The 23,165-nt window shown below is 40.3% G+C and overlaps 1 protein-coding gene and 1 long non-coding RNA gene across 3 annotated transcripts; one reads left to right on the top strand and one right to left on the bottom strand.

Annotated features, from left to right (window-relative positions):
• Window positions 1-1,281: 1,281 nt before the first annotated feature.
• Window positions 1,282-6,017, top strand: LOC146761547 (uncharacterized). Of its 2 annotated transcripts, XR_014944233.1 has the most exons (3): window positions 1,282-1,902; window positions 2,944-3,000; window positions 3,293-6,017. It is a non-coding gene; the product is annotated as an uncharacterized LOC146761547 (long non-coding RNA). The 2 variants fall into 2 exon arrangements; XR_014944232.1 differs by lacking the exon at window positions 1,282-1,902 and having other exon boundaries at window positions 2,663-3,000.
• Window positions 2,030-12,440, bottom strand: ALKAL2 (ALK and LTK ligand 2). The gene is made up of 6 exons (XM_015859309.3): window positions 12,318-12,440; window positions 11,754-12,072; window positions 9,175-9,228; window positions 8,974-9,054; window positions 6,925-6,990; window positions 2,030-2,705 (listed from the first exon to the last, which is right to left on the bottom strand). Exons 2-5 carry the CDS (start codon window positions 12,010-12,012, stop codon window positions 6,926-6,928), a joined length of 459 nt encoding a protein of 152 aa, XP_015714795.1. The 5' UTR covers window positions 12,013-12,072; window positions 12,318-12,440; the 3' UTR covers window positions 2,030-2,705; window position 6,925.
• Window positions 12,441-23,165: the final 10,725 nt, after the last annotated feature.

A 23,165-nucleotide genomic window follows, 5' to 3' on the forward strand; every position in this document is an offset into this window, starting at 1 on the left:
GCACTTGGATAGAGAAGCCTGTTACCTTTAGGGATGAAGAAATCTTAATGTCACTATGCATTTAATGGCAGCCTTTACAATTGGGATTATATTTCATAGAATCATAGAATGACTTATCTTGGAAGAGACCTCAAAGATTCAGTTCAGCCCCCCGTGCCATGGCAGGATTGCCACCCACTGGGTCAGGCCCAGGGCCCCATCCAGCCTGGCTTTGAACATCTCCAGGGATGGGGCATCCACAGCCTCTCTGGGCAGCTGTGCCAATGCCTCACCACCCTGAGTAAAAAAATCCTCCTAACAACCAGTCTACTTCTCCCCTCTTCTAGATTGAAGCTGTTGCCCCTTGTCCTGTTACTGTCTGCTTGGGAACTTTTCTGGGATTTTTTGCTGTAAAGCAGCTAGAAAACAAGTTAATGAAGGCTCTGATTTTTGCTAAGCTTTCAGTAGGGCGTAAAACTTAAGAACCTGTTTACGCTAAGGGAAGTGGTAGATGGAACACTTGGGTACAGTAACTAGGATCTGTGTGTATTACTGGATTACCAGTGATTTTGATTTTTTGACAGACTTGTTAGGACTTGGTGCATTAATAGCTGTTTCATTCCAGGACGAAGGATAATATATGCAATCTTTCAGGACAGGTCAAACGTGGGCTCTGAAAAAGATCACCTTCCATTTATTTTATGAGTACTTAAATATGGGGAAGTGATGGGCAGTTAGGGACATAACATCTAAATGAATTTTTTATGCAGTAGCCTCAGAAGTGGAAGTATTTAGGCACAACTACTGTTACTTTCTGCCAAAAAGACCATTTAAAATATGCCAGTGACAGGAATATACCTCAGACAATTAAGAGCCTGATGGGTTGTGCTTTCCCATTTGTGACTGAGTAGAAATAGAACCAACAGTTTCCTACATATTGAAGTTAAGATTTAGAAGTTTTTTAACTCTGTATCTTTGGTCTGCTGGGGTAACAGAAAGGAGATGCAAAGATATGGTTGTTTGTCTTTGCTAGGGTTAGGGACTTTTCTTTAACGTGATAAGAAATCAAAACTATTTGTGTTAAATTCAGGTTCAGAGAGCAGTTAGAGGTTTGACCCAAGTTGTGTTTCCAGCCAGTACATTATTGGCTACATAATTCATCAGTTATGCTAGAACGTAAAAGCTCATTCATTAATTTCTTTAGTCCTCATTGGTTTCTTTTGGAGGATGAGGAGGAGAGCATAGTATGGTAAAGGCGTCTGTAGAATGTGAGAACATGGGATAGGAATTGCCTTCAGGAAGGACATTCCACACAGTACCATTATTTGGCTTCCAAGAGAAACACTAAACATATGATATACAATTTGTGTATTAATCACTGTACACATTTACATTTTTTATGTTATATTTTAATACTGAGTGGAAAAAGAAATCTAGAACTGACTCCTCCTCTGACCCCTGGACTTATTGAGCTTATATTGAGCTTAATAAACCTGAGCCCAAGACTAAGCAAAATCTGCTACTCTATGGTTTCTATCTTCTGTTAGAGCCTATGATTTCTGCTAAATCTAGAAAAAAAAATAACTTCCACAGAATTTACCTATTTATATTAATTTAAGCCACTAAATAATTACCATTTTTCTTTTACGGTACTTTGTTTTTCTAGAAAATTCTAATTTAACCATATCTCAGTCCTACTACAAACCAAAATAATCATACTAATTTAAAATTCCTATTATGAGCATTATGTGAACAGTCTGATTGCAGGGATTTTGTTTGAAACAACCATTTGTCATGAAAAAGAAACTCAGGATTCTGTATGAAATTGGAGCAGCCTCATGGTCTGAGCTTTTTGTGAGATTTTAATGCAAAGATCTGGCAGTCCTCAAAAGTCCACAGTCCAAAGTACTGAACTTCTCCAAGGTGGGTGTTTCTTTCTTAATGAAGCAAATTCTCATTGGAAAGAGACTTACATGTGGATAAATGTAACTGCCTGAAGATAGCATCTAATCATCAGATTCAGTGAACAGAAAGGAAAAGGGAGGACAACTTCATACCAAACACTTTATTACTTACGCCTGTTATTTACATTATTTACATATTGCACATTAGCTGGAATGTTTTATACATTTATTATAGAAAGTAAATTAATGGCAGCTTGTGTTTGTGTACAAAATCCATGCTCCACTGTCCCCAAAAATATTTCTACTTGGAATTACATTTCTGGTTGTCATGCAGTTAGTACTCCCAGGGTACAATGTGACCCCAATGCAAGTTTGTTTTAACCAAACTTTAAAAAATTTGCATAAGCATAAAGGATATTAAGTGACCACAACTACTGTGGAGAAGATCTTTAGTAGTTCTAGATGTGCTAACAAACATTCCTTAAAACTGTAGAATTAAGCAGTAGAACATCAATTTTCTTGGTGAAATATTTGTGTTTATGTAATTTTTGGCAGCATTACACATCAGTTGTGGTGTGTTTTTAAAGTATGGAACATTATGTATTACTGGCAGTTATGCTACTGTAAAGAGAATGTCAATCTGCAAACTTGACAACATACAAAATACATGTTAAAAGAATTATGGGAAGTAGTCTGTCAATCTGCAAAAATAAATCTCTTGTTCACAATGGAATATGTTATAAAGGTAATAAGTTCTATTTCCCTGTTGGTTTCCAAGGCACTTCTCTTGGTTCTTGATGTTTCTTTTAATGGTAACGGTACCTGGTGGATTAAAAAAAAAGAAAGAAAAAAAAATGTCTGTAATCATTTTTATATTTAAATAAAAGTGTTTAAGAATGTTGTTAGCATAGCTAAAGTAATAAGTAAATAATGCTGGAGGATTCAATAATAAATATTCACAAAGATCTAATCATGTGTGTAGCTGTACTATATTGTTTTGTTTTGTTAGTCAAGGCTGAGTTCTGGAAATCATGCTTGTTTTTGTGCTGTTTCATTTCAGGTAGACATAAGAGACTGGAAAACACTACAGTTCTACCAGCTGATAATGCGCTCATAGGTAAGTTTAGCCTCCACCTACATCTGCAGCAGTGAGGTCAAAAAGTGAATAAACAAGGATAGCATTAATAGATTGCAAATTTCCTTCCTAATGCCTTACTATCATGAAGCTGTTAGTACAATTTTTAGTAAAACAAGTCAAGTTTGAAGGATTTAGGAAGGCCTCAGTGTTCATTGGGCCTGTTAGTAAAGGCCTGTTACTTGCAAGTAATTTCTTGAGATTCAATCATATAGCCATTGCTCCTGGAACTTCTAACTTCTATACTGATGTTTTCCACAACTGTATTTTCTAGTGATGCCACCATAAAATGCTGCAAGTAGTGTCTCCACAACTTCACATGTTTCTGAGACCACCAGTTAATGCCCTTATTGAAGGAAAATACCTTAGCTAAAGAAAAAAGGTATAAATATGTCTTATGGATGTCAGATGTGGAAAATAAGAACAAAACAGGAGTGGGTCCTCTGATACTGGAGTTCTGCTGATGCCACTTTTTATAGTTGTAATGTTCATATTTTGTATCTGAACATACGTATCTCTGTCACGATCAGTGTGAACTCTGATACTTCGAGTTTGTCTACAGTTTCTACTGCTTAAGTGTAATCTGAAATGGTATCATTTGAATGCAAAGTCAGACTTGATGTAACCCATTGAAAATCAAGCCATTGATGCATACAGAAATACTCGTTAGTATTATTTAAGCATGTATTTAATTCTGCAGTGTTTTTGAAACTGTGAGGAAATGTAATAATGTTACAGACAAGCTTAATACAATTTAGTTTTCCTCTGGCTTTGTGGATAGAAGAAATATTTATTTTATGTCCTGCCTTGGAGGGGAAAGTGATGTAAATTTTGTCTTGCATTTTGATCTGCTTTCCACATGTGTGTCCATACCGTGCTCTATTGAAAATGAGAAATGGTGTCTGAAAACAAATTGATGTGCTTTTAGTCTGATTAGGGTGTGATACAACTGACAAGTTAAACACAGAATTTAATAAATAGTCTGTTCATTACTAATGGGAAAATGCAGCTTACCAAGACTGGAAAGACTAGAACTGATTAACTTATTTGAACTACACTTGCTCTTGCACAGATACCTGATCAAAGTCTGTGGGTCTTAGATTCTCAGTGCTCAGGTAAATCTCAGTACATTTCTAAACTTGTAGCATATCACAGTGGTAACCAGGTGTGCGGGCTACCTACTTAGTTAAAGCAGTGGTTCTGATGAAGTCTTATATTAGTTTCCTTGAGAATTATTTCCTGCCACCAAGCAGAAGTGATTTAATATGTCATAAGAAGTTGCATATGGTGGATCAACATACACTTTCTAAGAAAAGAGGGTTTGTTTTCACTGAACAATATGCGAAACTCACATCTGAATTTCAGCTTCACTTCCTTAAAGAAATGGAAGTGTCTGTGATGTTTCTGCAGTGCACTTGGTCTTAGTCTGAATAAAAAACTGTAAGAAAGCTGAGACTACTGTCCCATGGTTAAAAAACACTTGACCTTCCCATGTAATATTTATCCTTGCCCTGTAATGTACATTATTAAGCAAGAAACGTTGTCTCTGTTGCTTTTTAAAATATTGCTTGTTTTATCTGCTTTTCTGGGGAATAAACAACAAGTAGATTTTTCACGTACTTTTTGTATTACAGTTTCCTTTCTCATCCTTCAGTCTTGTGTTTAGTAGTTTAAAACTGTGTAACTAGTTTTATCTTGCTCACTAGAAGCAACTCTAGAAACTTAAGGGAAAAAAAAAGAGTGACTGAGCCAAAGTGATTGTGACAAATGCTGCCAGGTAGGCTAAATTTTCAGACTCATCCTTGTCTGTTGCTACAAATATACACGTTCCTTATTGGGAACTTCAAGTGAATGCTTCAGGAATCTTGTTCCTGATGCTCACTAATTTTCATTATGGACAATGTAATAGTTGGTTATACCTGTATGGTAGGGCAAACATTACATGCGGAAGCTGTTAGCAAAGTCAGAGAAGAATGAGGCTTAAGGAGAGAATGCGGAATATTGAGTACAGGAGTCCAGCATAGTTCTGCTGAGCACAAGGGAAAGGTGTTGCAGAATAAAACTAGTCAGAGGTGGAACTAGTGGCAAGCAAGGAGTACAGACTGGGTTACTTATCAGAAATGGGACTACTGAATGATGTGTTAATGTAGATGTGCTGCTCTGGATTGACTGATGCTCTCTAAACAAGTAAAAGGAATCTAACTGGGGCCCTGTGTTGCTCAAATATTTGCAACAAGCAGACTTTGAGAGCATACTCTAAAAAGTAGACAGGAAAGGAAGCCTAGTAACATATATGTAGGATAAATGAGATGAAGAAAATGTTCTCTACTACTTAGGAATTAGTCTGAGCTTTAGAATTAGAATTGATACTAACAAACAGTGACATCAAGTCATATAACAGTCATTAGAACTTAGAAACCTGCTTTGAAGCTGGGCTGCTTTAGGAAGTCAGGCAGAAAATACTAACAGGAATGTTAAGGTTAGCATAAAGTCAGAATGCTGAATTACATCTAATTACTTAGTATATTATCTCTGCACTTGCCATTAAAAGAGTATTTTTTAAAATCTAGTTGGAATCCTTTCTTGCAAATGTAAGCAAATTACATCTTATTTAACCACACTGGGTAAAGAGAATGGCTTATGAAACCTTTTATGAAACTGAATAGCTCAATTATGTTTTCTCATACTCATCTTTTCTTCCCAATTCCTTTTAGCTGTTCTTGTAAATTATGTTTTCTTTGGTCATGCATGTTGCTCTTTTTCAGACTGACCAAGAAGCACCTGTATGTCTTCAAGTGTGGGGTCCTCAATTAGATGCAGTGATTATTTCAGGTGTTTTACAAACAGTGTTTCTATGTATGAATTCCATCTTGTCCTATGCCTTTTTTTCAAGCGTGACACAGTTGACTCACGCTTTGAAGATTATTTTCAATTTCAGTATTTTCTGCTGGTTGTGTCTGCTACACCACTGTCATCAATAAACTTCTTCTGACCACTGACATATCTATGATGTAGCTGTGTAACTGTTCGATAGTCTTCCAGTTTGACACTGAAGCACTAATAATGTGATTGGTTTTCCAACCAATTTTCCATATTCTTTTTTTTAATAACATCTCCTTTACTTGCTTTTGAGAATGCCATGCAAAACAGTTTCTGTGCTTCAAAGAAATAAACTAAGATACTTTTGTCAGTGACACTGTAAGATATGTATCTTCTCATAAAGCACCTGATAATGTTTGTTACTGACAAATCCATATGGGTTGTTACTTATTCCTTTGTCAAAAGTCACAGATCATTTGGAAGAACTGTTTTCTGAAGCATGCTGTGATCCCTCAAAGTACTCCTAGGAGTTAGTCATACATCGAAGCAAAAAGGGAAAGAATAACCATAGGCATGAAAATCCCAAGAAATCTGGGCATCAATGTTCATCAATGCTACTAATACATTACAGGTTGCAGGTGCTTTTACGGTACTTATCTGCATTTATAAAGCTGTCTTGTGTGTAGCTACTTATATATTAGCTTATGCTAAAATGTGCCCCGTAGATCTACAGCTGCACGCATAAAAGGGCTGCCGCTACCAATATGAGTGATTGTATGCTGAATTAACTCTTGAAAAATAAGCTACAGCTGTCTTTTGTTCTATAACAACAAACTTAGTATTTGCTAACTGTATAATGCTATAAATAATTCACAGCTGATGCACGTGGACTTATTATATAATGACTTCCAGTAGGGGGTAGCCTTTATTTATTGCCACTGTTTGCCAGATTAAGCTAGTAACTCCAGATATCCTGAAAGAGGAATATCTTATCCAAAGAAAGGTATTATGAGTTTTCACGTATGAAACAGAATCCACAGCTTTGCTGTTCAGTGGAATGTCATTACTGCTCTTAGAAAAGCTTACCTTATCCCTCCATGCACATTGGGCTTACTGCCAACCGAGTAAGAAGCCTGGCACATCTTTTATAGTCTGTCATGAAAAAAAAGAGCATACATACAGTCATTAGTAAAGTAACCGGTTTTGCTTTTAAAAATCCAAGTCAATAAAGGTGTGCAGCTTACTGTTGTAATTAAGTTTAATGAACAACTTAGTTTGAAACAGTATAGAAATATTTTCCTTGGACTTAAAAAGCTAGCGTGTAAAAACTTTGTAACTGGAAGTTGATCACAACAGCAGAATAAAATGACTCTAAGTTGTTAATGCTACTAAGCTACCCAAAATACTAAAAGTTATGACAACAAAATAGTTTTGTGCTGGCTCCCACATCGTTGCAGCATCACAGATTCTTTCAAGTTGTCTTTCAAACCCAAATTAACAACACAGAACGAACAGTAAGCTTAACCTGAAATCAGAAGTTATTAGATATTATCAGAAAGTAATATTACACTGTGTGTGAAGCATTAAAGTTGTTTATTTCAGGTTTGTAGAAGACAGTTACTTTAAGAAGATGCTGGTCAGTCCAGTTCAGTGACTGATGTTGATTTTCATTCAGCATTATTTTCATTAGTGGGTAACTAACATCCTACACTCCTAGAGATGCTATGTTAACAGTCTTCTATCACACAGCGCAGATATGCTATAATTACCATTTGTACAAATTATCCTCCATTATCCAGACACTATGTTGGTAGTTATATCACCTGTCAGAAGGAAAAGGCTAATTCAGACATAAAAGCCAACTAGTTTCTAGCTTCACAGCTTGAAGTACTTGTTAGTACAGAGTCAAATGATATTTGAGATGTGATCCTTATGAAAAAGGTAGTATTTAAAACTCACTAGTTATGAACAATTCCATCTGTCGATATAAACCATTGCATTATCTGTAAATATCTGTATTTCCAAGGCTTCCTTAGTGTAAGGCCTTATGAATAAGGAGAAAGTCCACAGGTCCTACCCAATATTTATTTAAAATATATTTAGCTGAAATATTTATTAATACTTGAAACTTGGACTCAGGAACTCCTGTTTCTATTCCCAGCTCTGCAACTGACCCAACTGGTTGACCTCAGACAAGTAAAATAAAGTGTGCTTCCATTCTGAAAAGGCTGTGCTAAAACAGCATCTTGTTCAATAGGTCCATCTTGGTATGAATCTGGAGTCATGTCTACTGAATGATAAATGTTCATTTCTGATTTATTTTAAATTCTCTGTGCTGCCAACACTGATGAGATAATCATAAATTGAATTTGCTTCTTTGCACCCGTCAGCTGTTTTGGGTTGTTTTGAATGTTTTCTTTTCACTAAGGCTTAGGAACTTTTGTTTTTGTAATTTACTGAAGAGAAAGGCTGCAAAGTCAACATGACTGATAGACTTGTGACTGAACTTTGAAAATATGTAATGCCTTTAAAGCATGTTATAGAATCACATAGCAGCTGAGGTTGGCAGGGCTCCCTGGGTCCATCTACCCCAGCCCCTGAGACTACATTCCAATGGCTTTTGAAGATCTCCATAGAGGAGATCCTGCACCCTCTGGGCAACCTGTGGCGCTGACATTACATGTTCTACATAGATAATTAATGAAAAGGAAATAGCCCCAGCTGGATTCCTGTTCCTATTTTGAATTTGCATCACTAGAAGTTACATATATGTATATATCATCATCATAGTATCATAGTCTCATGTGGGTTGGAAGGGACCTTAGAGATCATATATATCATATATGATATATCATGACATATGAGTCATGTGTTCCTATGAAAGACAAACACCTTTGATTTCAAATGAAAAAGGTATGTGCATAGATAGCTGAGGAAGCAGTACTTACAGTCCTTCTACACAATCTATTCACAGTTAAAAAGCTGTCTTGCCATTTCCCCTCCCTGTAATGTTAATGCTGAAGAGTGCTGCAAGACATATACTCTAACACTGTCACAACTGCTGTTCCATAGACTTATTCTACTTTAGAGTCCTCTGTTGTTTTATGAAAATTAGCCTTTGTTTTTAGCACTTACAGGCTGGGATGGTGCAGTCCCTTGTATTGTGGTAGAGCCGATGAAAGTGTTTACTGCATTTTGGGCTGAAGTAGAGTGGACCTAAAACAGAAGGAAAAGATAACTTAAGACTCACCATAGCTCACAGGTGGAACAGCACAGCTTATGAGACGTATGCAAAAATAATGAATAAATGGATACCAATGCAAAATTAAGACATACCTGTTAAGTGCTTTAAAAACTTGTCTTTCATCCTCAGATCTCTGGGAACTATTTCTGATGGAGAGAAAGAAAACAACACAGTCACTTCTGTAGGGGGATGGTTCTTGGCAAGCATGGGAAAAAGGAATAAATCCTGACCAGCAGCCACCACCACCACCTCCTGTCAGATGTACAGGAGTCAGTCTCATGTGCACACAATAGGCCAAATGCCAAACACTTGTTTTGCCTTTGAAGCCACTGTGAAACACGCTGTGATATGAAACAGGTAATGTCTGTTAGATGTGCAGTCATTGGTGTTGACAGATAACTCACAATCAGAGTTCAGCTCTCCATAAATTGCATTTTCCTGTTTACCTGCTTTAAAACCTCTACAGAATTTTTATTCACGGTTACTGAGAAATGGCTTATTCCAATACTGGTAAGGATCCAAAGGTAAATTCAGGTTTGGTTCCATGCCTTGGCTTCCAGTTTTCTTATGCAAACACCATTTCTTTTGTTAGAGGTGTGTTTGTATGAGCACCGTCCTGCTGTAATCATGAAAGTGGATTGATCTACTTACAGGAAATTTTTTTTTCTTCCCCCTCAAGCTGTAAATAAAATTCACAGGAAATGATTCCAAGCAAATTGCTCTCTTCTGGCTCTCTGTACTTGTGGTTTACCACCTTGCATATTGTGTTCAGCAGATGGCAAAATGAAACTGGTTTACTGAAATCCATTTTAGCCCTAACGCTTCCCTGTGTCTTCCTGATTTACAGCTATCTTTGATTGCTTTCCGTTACAAACTCAGTGCCGATAGCAGAGTGCTGCTTGTGTATGATACCCTACGTGGTGCTTTATTTATTTGACCATAAATGCTTGAGCAGCCTTTTTCATTCCCCTGCCACCTCTTATCAGATATCAAGCAGAGAACACTTCCATCCAGATCTGATTCACTTGTGAGGTTAGACACTTCTCGAAAGTCATTCTTCATTTACTTCTAAATTTAGTCAGTGTAAGTAAAATTGACCTTATCATATTTGACCTAATTATGTCTCAAAAAGCATCAAAACCACACATGCTTCACTCAGAAATTTCCCGGGGGACAGACTCACTGGGAAAGTGATGCCAAAACTGCAATGAAGAACTCTTAAGCAGAAGTTCCTTTTCTGACTTGCTGGGAATAACTCCGTTATGACAGGATGAAGGAGTCAGTAACACCAGTACCAACATTTCTGTTCTGTTTTGGTTTTACATCTACACAGATAACTGATCAGTACAAGCCAGATCATAGAATTACCCAGGTTGGAAAAGACCTTGAAGATCATCAAGTCCAACCGCAGCCTAACCAGTACCCTAACTCTAAAAACCCTACACTAAATCATATCCCTGAGCACCACATGTTTATGCTGATGTAGGATGGCCAAAAACTGAGTTGAGTTCTGAGTTGAGTTGTGCATGTGGGGGTTCACTGCTCAGCCTGGTCTAACTTTTCGACATTCATCTATTCACTGTGCTGATCTGAAATGGAACAAAATCCTTTTCCTTTGCATCTTGGTTAATCATCCAGACAGGGAAGTGACATTTTCATGCCAGTCACCAACAAATGCAAATCATGAGGATATTTGAATATGAGTGAGTAAAGAAAAGGTACAAAGGAGCTCTATGTCATCAATAAAGGCAAAATCAATAACATACTAGCAAAGTAAAAGACAGACTGGGGAAAAAAATGAGCAGACAACTGCTGGATAGTATTCAGGAAGTCACTTTCAGTAGGAGGGGTAAGATAAGCAGCAGTGCTCCAGGGGTTTGGGAGTGAACAGTAAATGGGACACGGCAGCAGAAGTCACATCAGCTTGCAGCTGGATGCACGGAAGCACACCATGAATCTGAGCTGTAGACCTCCACCCACCCCTCTGTGTTTGCTATGACTGCTTCCGGATTGCTCCGGACATCCAGCCCTGGATGGGTGTCTTATGGACAGATGGAAACTCATGGAGGTCACAGAGGAGCCACTCAGCTGAGCAGAACAGACCCAAGGAGTGACTCAAAGCATTCAGAGCTTTTGTGGTGGCAGAGGAGTACTCTGCTGCAGCTCCCTACCGCTTACGTGTTCCCTTCAGAGTACAAACGGGACTCATTAAAGCTGGGCAAAAAGTTCAATGAAATGACAGAGTTCCTGGTATCTATCACTGCATGGGCATAGAATCCTGCAGGGGGAATCACTACTAGAGGGATTTCCAAGAATCACTTAAACCAGGCACGCTTAAAACACAATGTAAACTAAGAAGAGAAAGAGCATTTTGGTAGCTTCTTTGATCTCACTCACACATTGCAGTCTTTTCCCTCGTTAGCAGGTTTTGTTCAAAGCCCACACACAGGAAGTCAGACTCAGATGAGTACGTTATCCACAGGGTATGAGACTCAGATGCGAATGGAGTTTTTTTCTATTCCAAATGTGCTGCCTGCATCAGTTTCTGATACCAAAGCGAGGCTGCAGGTATTTTGGGTGGTGAATCCTCGGTCTAAAATTGGTAACCTGATGTCTGATTCCCCGACGCCCCGCGGAACCACAGAGATCTAAGCCACGGGTTGGGACTTACCAACTCTCTGCTCATCCTGGTATCCTCCGTAGTCAGCCACTTCCCTCCGATCCAAGCTGTAGTCGTGCTTGGAGAAGTATTGCACCCCACTGTCCTTCTCCAGGCGGTACCTCTTCAATTCCTGAATGATCTCCATGATGAGATTTAAGAGACTTTGCCTGTCCTTCAGATCCGCGCCGTCGGTTTTCTCTTTGCAGTATCCTGCCGAGAGCACCAAGAGCACCAGCCCCAGCAGCCCAGGAGACCTCAGTCCGCTCATCGCCGGCTGTCCTGCGGGCTGAGCGCGCCGGCGGAACGGAACGGGAGCTTCCCTGTTTCACTGCGAGAGAACAACAGCGGGAGCGGGTCGGAGGCGGGCGGCACACGGGGTTGTGAAACCGGGGGGAGCGGGGATGTCGCTCCGCAGGTCGCATAACGCGGGGAGCCCAACTTTCACAAGTTGGCAGCACCTGCCCGCAGCCCGACCCTGCCCGCCGCCCCGCCGCCCTTCGCTCCGGCTGCGTGTGCGCTGCCCGCTGGGCAGCAGGACGGGGAAAGAAGAGCGGCTGCCCCGCACTGCGTTACCTGCGTGTCCGCGCCGATTCGAGCTGCGTGCACCCGGGCAGCGGCGGGGAGTCCTGTTTGCCGGCGGCTCGCCGCCCCCCTGCCGGCCCTCTGCTCCCTCCGCATCCAACACCTTACTCCATCGCCGCCAGCCCCGGCGCACCGCTTATATAGGCTATAGGATGGCCATGAGACGGCAGATAGTATCGACTTGGAAGTGGGTGGAAAACAATAAAAGTCCACTTGGCAACCTCGGGAGCGTCGCCGCCGCACTGCTTCCCCCCCCCCCCCCACCCCCCAGCCCTGCCCTCTCCGCTCCCGCCCGGTCCCCCCGTCCCTCCCCCGGCTCCGCGCTCGGGCAGAGCTCAGTCACCGCTCTCCGACGTAAGGAGACGGTCCCCAGCGGGAGTGTGCGGTGCGAGGGGGCGGCGGCGGGGAGTTGGGGAGGGGGGGAGCGCCTCGCCCCGGCCTTTAATTAGAAACGCGCGGAGCAGCCTCTGCAATATTCATGGCCCTGGCGCGGCTCCCGCCCGGCGCTCCCCGAGCACGGGGCCGCTGCCCGCCGTCACCCTCCGGGGGCCGCCCGTCGGGGGCGGGCGGAGAAGCCGCGTGTTTACCAGGAACTTCGGCCCGGGGAAGGGGAGGCGGTGGGGCGCCTACGGGGAAGAGGAAACCTATTTGTGCTCCCGCCGGCCGGGAAGCCCGAGCAGAGGTGGTGGAGCGGGGTCCGGGTGTATCCTTGGCACGGGCAGTGCCGGCCGGCGGGGCTCCTTCCTGGGTCAGCGCTGCCTGGAAGCTCCGCACGGGGAGCGGGAGGACGGCGGGGACGGGACGAGGGCTCGGTACGGGCTGGGGGGCAGCGCCCGGCTGAGCCCCTCGGAACGCGTGGAGCTGGAGGGAAGCGCGGCTGAAACACGATCCGACTGAACTTTTTTATTTACTTTTATTGTGTGTATTAACCTCTCCCTTGGCAGACGGGGAAATAAAAAAAAAAAAAAAACAAAAAAAAAACCACACAACAAAATAAAACCCCAACAGGCAAATACAAAGTTGGACCGCGTGGCGGTAGCGCTTTCCAAAGCCTCAATGTAAACGGGGGCGGGGAAGGACCGGCCTCGCAGCGGCCGTGGGGCAGGTGAGACGGCGGCCAACAGTGACCCGCAGTGGCCGCTCAGGCGCTGCCCGCCGCCGGGAGGAGAGGTGCCCCGACGGCACCGTGAGTGAGAGGGACAGTCGGGTACAAGACCGAGCAGGAAGGGCTTTACCGAGTCCAGAATCCCACCTTCTCTTTGGCTTTACCTCGAGGCTCTGGGAAAAGAATGAATTGGGAGAGTAGCTCGGCAGCGACAAAGCATGGCACCTGGCATGACATAACTTGATGTGGTGTATTTACAAGTTAGTCATGCCAAATATTGACGCTCTGGTTATGTGCTGGGGTCACCTGGTAGACGCGGGCAGGATGGAGAACCAGTCAGGTACAGCCTGGTGTTCACAGAATCTTAGCATCACGGAATTTTAGGTTGGATATTAGGGGGAAGTTCTTCACTAGGAGAGTGGTTAGGCCCTGGAACAGGCTGCCCAGGGAGGTTGTGGATGCCCTGTCCTTGGAGGTGTTCAAGACCAGGTTGGACGGGGCCCTGGGCAACCTGATCTAGTAAATGTGTATGTTTGGTGGCCCTGCCAGGCAGGGGGGTTGGAACTACGTGATCCTTGAGGTCCCTTCCAACCCGGGTCATTCTGTGATTCTGTGATTCTGTGTGATTCTGTGATTTGGAAGGGACCCTTAAAAGCCATCCAGTCCGATGCTCCTGCAGTGAACAGGGACACCGACAGATCTGGTGCTCACAGCTCCATCCAGCCTAACTGTGAGTGTCTCCAGGGCCAGGGTGTCCACCACCTCTCTGAGCAACCTTCTCCAGTGCCTCACCACACTTAGTGTAAAAAACTCCCCTGGCTTTGGTGCAGTTAAGTGAAATTTACACTGATTGATTTGGAATGAAAATGTTCCACCAGGTTACATTTTCTTAGGGTTTGATCTAAGCCAGCTACCTAAATGCTAACCAGTTAAGTGCTGCCAACTGCTCTTCAACGTATACATTGCCAAAACTGACCCCCAGGACTTCCACCCACCCTCAGTCTGACTCCTGAGGCTTCTGATGTGAGTAGATGCACTGTTTGCCATTAAAGATCTTGGATTTCATCCCTAGATATTAGGAAGCACCTGACTCTTGTCAACGCTAAGCAGCCAGGCTGCTGCAGAAAGCATTCTTCCAGGATTTACAGCATGTAAGCTTAATCTCTTCAGGTAGAGATGAAAGATGAACACAGCTTCGCGGCCAGGACAAAAACCAGCTTTCTTCCTGTGAAAGAAGGTTGTGGAGATAATAACCCAAGTCTGAAAGTGCAACCTGAACCAGGAAGAGTAAGTAGATCACAGAAGCAATGCTATTCAAGCAGTATTTTGGCTTGTCCTGCAATGGTAGATTTCATTTTAAAATACCTGGTGTGATTCTATTGGCTTATTTTTACAGGATGTAAAGCGAGTGAACTTGTCTGCAATCAAAATCCATGATTAGATCTACCTACAGCAGTATTGAATGACTTGCCATTAAAATACTCATTGTGATCTTTGGAATAAGGAGCTTATGAAGTGAGCACGTCTGCATTAAAGGACCACACTCTGTATTCGGTGGATGGATTTAACCACTGTACTTTTCCCACGTTCCCTTGGTGGGTTATGAAACAGGGGCACTACATTTGGAACATGGAGCAAAAGCCAAGCAGAATTTTAGCTTTGTTAAATAACGCACATTATTCACATTTTTTTTTTTACCAGTTCTGCTCTATTATGCCATGTAAAGACAGTAAAAAGGAAAGATGTCTTGACTTTTTTTACTTACGTGGTGTATGTGAAAACAAGAAAATATGTACTCCTCGGTTCTGTCATCTAAGAGTGGTGAAATTTTCATGCTAAGAGCCCTACGGTTTCAAGCATGCTCTTGTTTCGGCTGATTATAACAGACATAAAGGTTCCTATCTATATTTAATAGAAGTAAGTGCAACATTTTCTCAAGTGATTGCAGAGCAGAGCTGATTGTGTAAATCAGTCTCATGTCCAATACAGTGCATGCTTAGGAGAAAATTCTGATGCATGTTCTTACGACATGACTATAAAAATGCTCCTTGCGTTGTTCTTTATTGTCCTCAGAACCTCAAAGCAGGATTTCAACATACATTATCTTTTCCCCCTTAAACATCACAACTGCTTACAGCAATCTTAAAACAGAAGCTACACCATTTGGTCAAAAGAAACTTTTCATTCCTCCTGATAAATGTGATGAATTAAGGTGGGGCTGGTAGTTCTGAATTGAGTGGATATTGGCTTGTCAACATGGTAACTGGACTTCCAAAATACTGAAAGTCTGTTATAAGGATTTAATAGCCACAGATAGTTTCATAATTTAAGCTTCTGATCCCAATAAAAGTTAGGAATTTCTACTGAGGAGCTTTTATCCCACCTGATGTTTAAAGAATAATTGCACAGGCAGGTGGCAAGCTGGTGCTTTTTTACCTGGCCATTGTCTTTGTACTGCTTTTCATTCAATATAATACATAGGTAAGCATTACTTTGGAATTACAAATATAGGTTAACAATCTATGCAGAAAAGATATACATATTGCATCCAACAGACAATGCTTTCCAAAATATCTCCTCCAAGTTATGAAAATGAGTAATATGTTTTCAATATAATGTATTGTACATTGCTGTATAATAATATTTATGCACCTGGCTCAGTCATCTCTGTGAGCCTCCAGCTCTCAGAGGCAATGCCCAGTGACAGCTGCTGGGGAGAGTAATGATGAGGCATTAAGAATTCCTGCAGCACTGAAATCAGCCAGAGAATATATATAACTTGAACAAAAACTTCAACAGATGTTCGGGGTATTAAAGCCAATTGAGCATTTTAAGGGCTTTCCCCAACTTCCTACCTGATGCAAATGCCAACAAGATTAAAATCCCATCAATCATCCCTAAAACCAAAAGTGATGAACTTTGATACAGTTCCTAAATATTTTATTGGTATTATGGTCAGGGCCAGCGTGATGTTTGGTAGAAAGCTTAAAAAATACCACAAAACAGATTTCTGGCTACGGTTTTCCTGTATGTGTAAATTCAAGGCTAAAGGTAGCTCTGTATTGGCCAACGCATCAGTCATTGAGCAGCTTCAATAATATCCTCTATCAGTTTTGCAGTGCTGGATCCATGCAGAGCTGCTGTCCTGAACCAGCACCGCAAGGAAATTTATGTGTTCCAAGAGTTGTCTCGCCTTTTTTAGCCTCGTTGCGTTGTGTTCAAAGTATCCTCTGAAATCTCAAAGTCCAGAGACCACCGCGCTGAATTATTCTCTATATTATTTTTCAGAGTAAGGATAAATGCCCCTGAGAACTAATCAAACCTTTCTTGACAGTTGACCTCAGGGGGATGCTAACATAAACCAGAACCTTAACATTTAAGCAGCTGAGGAGGTTAATTCTATTTTAAGATGCTTTCAGGCCATAGGAAAATCTATAGCTACTGTACAGCAGGAAGCCTACTGTATGTGTGTTCTCTGTTGACTCTTATTTGTTCACTTACCGTTGTACAGCTGCAGAGACTGCCTTACCATAACAAAGTAAGAGTGTGAGTAGAAGCTGATGTCCCATTAGCTGATAGAATGCATTATGTTTGCTGGAATGCTCTGATCTCTGTGCAAAAGGAAAGAGGATAGTTTCAGTGTACCTAAGAACTCAGTAGAGGCAGAGTAGCTTCCTCTTCCCAGCAGTGCTTCTTACCTTGAAGAGATGAACAAGTCACACGTGTTTTGTAGAGCCATTGCTGACAAATGACGTATTTTGATAGTACAGCCTAAGTTTCAGAATGTTAACTCACTGTGTGTTTGCTCCATTTCTTTAAAGATTTATGCTAAAAACCAAAAGTCACCTCAGGCAACATACATAGGGATATCTCACATACAGATTGTTAACAGCATCTGAATGGTAAGCACCAACAGCTAGAACTTGAAAAGAAGTAATACATCTTTCCTTACATGGATCCATAGGCTGCTCATCTATTAAGCAGGCTCTGTGACTATCTGGTGGACAATGGGCTGACTTTTAACAGTTCAAGTGTAGAGCACACCTTTAAGCAGAAAGATCATGGTCCAGAGACTGCTTGTAAGTAAGCATACTGTTTGAAAGGCCTTACTGTCTCTTCTTGTACGGAAGGCTGCCATTCTTTAGAGGAGAGAAAGCATCTTGAGTCAGACAAACTGCGGGAAATCCAGGGCCTGGCACACACAGGCTATGTTTCTAGGAGTAAATGTAATGTGCTCAAGACCATTGCTAAAGACTGAGTTACTTAAGCCAGCTGGCACAGGATAGGCCACATTCATTCTGTCCATCCTCCTTATTCCCTGTGAGAGGACAGCCTTACGCGAACTACTGATTACTTCCTATGCTTCCTACCTTCCCAACAGTACCACAGAATCAGTGGGGAGAGTTGTCACAACCACGTGTCAGGGTTTGCTCTAGCAGTTTAACAGAGTACGTGGCTGGATTCCAGTGCCTGGAATCCTCCCTAGCAGCATTAGTAGGTGCAGCCTGTGATTTCTGCCTTTATTTCAGTGATCACGGGCCATCCTTTGAGGACTGCTACCAGTTGGAAGAACTTACAGGGGCATTTTTGCATCATGGCCTAAACTGGTGTAAAACTAACATCAAAATCTGAGAATTCATAAGCAGCTTTGAAAATAGTTTTGTGTCTTTTTACTGTACAGATCCTCCACCGGAGGCAGCAAAGGGTCTATGTAAATCAGGAACATTCACAGTGAAATCATGTTAGCAGCAAAATGGAATAAAAAGGGGCTAAAAATATAATTTTTTTTTCTTTTTTTTTTTTTCCTCTTGTGTACATTTTCTTTTGAGTAGATCCTATATTGCAATGAAAAAAAAAAAAAACAGCCAATATTTTTAGTTTTAGCCTGAGGGAAAAGAAGCGTTTAAAAAGCAATATTGTAAGACCTTGGCAAGATGGTCTTTCTACTAAGACAGAAAATGACTTTGCCTCACATTTCATTATTTTTAACAATCTATACTGTACTTACTGAATTCTTTACTAATGCAATTGCTCTCTTCTGACTCTTTCATCTCATTTCCCTCCAAAAACTTAGAACCACGCTAAATGGTTCTAAAACTGACAGTTGTCTATATTTAACATTCATAGCAAAGTAGAGAAAATCTATTTACATGTGTTTGGTTTTTGTTGTTGTTTTGGTTTGGTTTGCTTTTTTTCTGTAAATTTCTTATGTTCCAAAAATCACGTTATAAAGATCTTTTCTAACATTTTGAATCTAATGGTAATTTTAATTATCACTATTTTGGAAACACAGATAGATGAAGGAAAGAAAAAACAGCCATGTAACCATGAAAAGACTTCATTGCTGAATTATCACCTGTTTGCTGCCCTCAAAGGTAAAGATCTAATTGACGATTCACTGTTGATGTTACTCATTCAGGTTTTTCATGGGGCTCAGCCTACATAATAAAAACATCCATTTTCACATTTTCCAGTTGGCACTCTTATCAGGGGAAGTCTTTATGCATTTTGTAATGTATTTTTTGTAATGAATTAGAAGAAAAAGGTACCTCGAGGGCAAGGCATTTGTCTTAAAATGTTAATTTCCAATTAAAACATTGCAGAGGTTATTTCTCACGTATGCAAATTCTGGTATACCAAAGAATTTGGTCTGTAAGGAAAGAAATGCAGATAGACTCCTATCACTGCCATCAGGTATTACATATACATATGTTTACACTTTCTTCTTACTTGTTTTGCAGTGCAAATTTAGTGGAAATACCACTTTGATATTTCCAGTTAAGTCAGAAGTTGCAGTCAGATGTTTCTATTAGGGCTATCATACTGTTAGGAGCTGTTAAATAATGAGAGTGCTCCTTGGTCAGCTTTGACCACTGCAGCTGTGATCTTTGCAATTATTCCTTTTGAAAACACATGACCTGAAGTAAAAAAAAAAACAACAAAAAAACAAAAAACAAAAACAAAAATCATATGGAGATATTTGTCTCCTTTTCTTTGTTGGTTTCTTGCTCTGTATGTTACAGGAGCAAGAGGACAGTATCCAAAAGAAAAAGCTTTTGATGGTGGTTTTTGTGCTTAGAAGCTAAATGAAACCTAGAACTTCCATTGTTTGGAAAAGTTCAACATTTCAAAATATCTTTCTTCTTAAGGCAGTCTCATAAACAAAACCCTTCAAGAATATCAGTGGTGGAAAGCAGTCCTTAAGAGAATTTCAAGAAATCACAGCATATCCTATGATTTTTTCTAAATTTAAATGAGGCACCCTGCTAATTAAGAAGTGGGAGCTCTCTTGGGAGTTCCCTGGAATGATGACTAGCACAAAGAACACGTAGAACAGGATGTTTAATGAATCAAATCTTGAAAGGCCTTCCAGGGTCTTTAAAGCTGGGGTCTAACTAGATTTCCCAAGGCTACTACTATGTTCTTGGCTTCATGATGTCCTACAACTCCTGACTGTGCCAAGAAACTTGATCCTGAGATTGGCTGTTAAATCCCCAGTTGCCTGACTGAAACAATCTGTTTGGTGTGACCTACTAGGAAGCCGTGTTTGCAATTTGTCAGAAGTTGACAGAAAGTAAAATCTTTTAGCAGAACTTTGTTTTTAACAAAGGAAGGATATGCTAATGAAATATTGCCATATTAGAAAATGTCTTACTAGTTTTCTTTGTGTAGTAGGAAGTTCTCAGTCTGAGAAACTGGATGAAGGAGTAGAAATTAAAGGCGCGCAACCTGTCTTGGGTATTTCTTAGTAGAAAAACGCAACATGTTACTACTTTTTTGGTCTTTGTTACTACTTTTTGGTGTTTTGTTTTGTTTTCCTGATAGAGAAGGTAAAACACGCTATGTTCAACAAGTAAGTGCTAGCATATGTGAGTGTTTGCTTACCAGCTGTTGGGGTGCATTGTTGATGAAATATCCATGTACTTCATAGAAGGGTCTTACTAAAGCCAGTCCCAGTTAACTACTCAGATAGTAGCGAATTGATCATAGCTTAACAGAAGATAAAATAGATAAATTATTTTTTTTACTTGCCCATTTTAACATATTTTCATGTTATTCAAGGCAAGAACATCTGACTACGAGTCTTGCTTCAATTCATATTCAGTTATTTCCTTTGACGATTTATACAGCCCTTAAAATATTTTTATATTCATTTCTGTGGTTCTTTCACTTTATTTTTTCCAAATCCTTTTGGGATAGGCAAAATCTGGAGAGATCATAGCATGCCGCTAACAGTCACAGTGATACTGTGCCTAGACTTACAGTGTATCTTTATATCCTTCTCATACACTGAAGTGCCAACTCATTCTATCATTTTGCTACAGGTTCTCATAGTAACACATATTTAGCACGTTAAATGGTATGATATCTGTGTGGCTTTTCTCAGCAATCCATCTCATCTTGTTTGATAAAATCTGTTTTCTTATAAAGCAAACACTGTCTGAAATTAAGTAGAATTCCATCTTTTAATTCTTTATATATTGACTTTTAAATAATTTTCTATTAATTTACCTCTGACTGGAATCATGCTAATCAATTATCATCCATATCACTCCATTTCCTCATCCTGAATGGTGACCAAAAGAAAAAGAAAAAAAAAAAAGAAAGGTATTTTCAGTCTCCTACAGTTTCATTGCCACTGTAACAAATAAATAAAATTAAATCAGGAGGCCAGATATTTCCTCAGCAAACAATTAAGTGTTACTGGAAACATCTTATGAGCCTGTAAGATGTTTATCAGTTTTTGAGGTTGTCTAACATCTTTTTCAGTTACTAGTGAAGTAAGAATCTTTCCTTTTATTTCTGTGTGATCCCTGTAGCTTTTCCAGCTTCCTTCTAAAGACAGAAGTATTAATTGAATAAATGTTCCTTTTCTGCCCTATTAATAATTTAACAATTCATGTCTAGTTAAAAGGCTCGTTTCATTGCTATGATTCATTTCTTTTGCAGTGCATTAGAATTCCTCATTTTTATCTGTGCCACAAATAGATTTTTTTTCCCACTGTTATCAGCTTTTCTGTCATTCAGGTGGTTTTAGCTGCCTACCATTTTGTTTTAATATTATTTACACAAGTTTCTTAAAGAAAAGTCACACCTTACAAATCTGTTGTGCTTTTTATGGAAGAATCAACAAGTTTTAGGGAAATCTGGCTGATACTGTCGAAAACGCCTCTCACAGTGCTCCTACATAGTTAAAATGTCCATGGAATAAGAATCAACGTCTTTGCATAGGTAAATAACTATCTAGAATACAAAAAAAAAAAAACAAACAAAAAACAAACAAACAAACAAAAAACCAAAAAACAAACAAACAAAAAAACCCACTAATTTTAAGTGAGGAGTCATTTTTCGCGGTGCAAGTAGCTTATCAGTAGAACCCTTTAGGGAACTGAGCTATGACTGATTATTTCCAGGGTATTCATTAATGAGATGTTCTTTGGAAAATGTGACAGTGTTTACTGACAATAAGCTATTTAGGAAACCCTGACTATGAAAAATCAGGAAAGGAGCTCTTTGAGATCAAATGTGTGGTCACTATAATGGCAGATTAATTTCAGTACAGTTACATCCGGAGTTAAGTAAAAAATGTGGGGAAATGGATCTAAATTTTACATGGAGAGTAGATTGATCTCTGAGCTGATCACCATTATGGAACAACATCTTGGAATTGTAATAGTTCTGTCAAAAATGTCATCCCAGTGCTCCAAATCAAAATATTAAGAAATGTTTGAGAAAAGAGCAGACAACAAAATGGAAACTATTCCTTCCGTCTTCATGGAGGTGTTGATTTGCCTGCAGCCGTGTTGCATCCTCCCTCTTCATCGCAAATATGAAGAAGGTTCAGAAGAGTTGCAAAGAGGTAACCACACACTTGAAATAGATTCTTTACAGGGAACAGCTAAGTAGATTATGAATCTTCAACGTGAAATTATATGACAAAAGGGGTGTATCTAGACATGACAGAGGCCTATAAAACGATGAGGCTATTCCCTATGAGTTTTCTTGTCAGACTCTTCATGTTTGTCTAGATGCAATGTTGATTTCAACAGGTATGACCATTCTTGAGGAGTGTTACGGGGGATAGCGAATAATATGGCATATGGTAATAAGAAACTTAAAGCAGTTGAATTTAATTTGAAACAGAAGACACATTGCAGTCCAGATCTGCAGTCCAAATTGTATTTTGCATATTTGACGATAGCTTGCTGCTACATTTTAAGCCTGTATAGAGCCTGCTTACCTTCAATTACCTCAAAATCAACTACAAACTGCTTCACTGGCTCTAACTTTTCTCCTAACCCTGAGGATACCGTAAAGCAGCCTTAAACATCTTCAGTCCTTATTTTTCCCAACTGTAGTGTTCTCTAAAACCCAGCCATGTTTAATTGTTAAGTTGTCAAGTTCTTTACTAGAAGGGTGGTTAGGTCCTGGAACAGGCTGCCCAATGAGGTTGTGGATGCCCCGTCCTTGGAGGTGTTCAAGACCAGGTTGGACAGGGCCCTGGGCAACCTGATCTAGTAAATGTGTATGTTTGGTGGCCCTGCCAGGCAGGGGGGTTGGAACTACATGATCCTTGAGGTCCCTTCCAACCCGGGTAATTCTGTGATTCTGTGATTCTGTGTGTGTGTTAAATCTTAAAAAATGAGTGAACCAGCTTTTCTCTACTGTTTCCCCTCACCCAGTCCTCCCTCTAACCCAGCACACCTTTGAGTGCCTGACATAACCTGGAATAC

This window comes from Coturnix japonica, chromosome 3 (assembly GCF_054131305.1).
Source record: "Coturnix japonica strain WE chromosome 3, WE-NBRP24, whole genome shotgun sequence".
In the NCBI taxonomy this organism is placed as follows: Eukaryota; Metazoa; Chordata; class Aves; order Galliformes; family Phasianidae; genus Coturnix; species Coturnix japonica.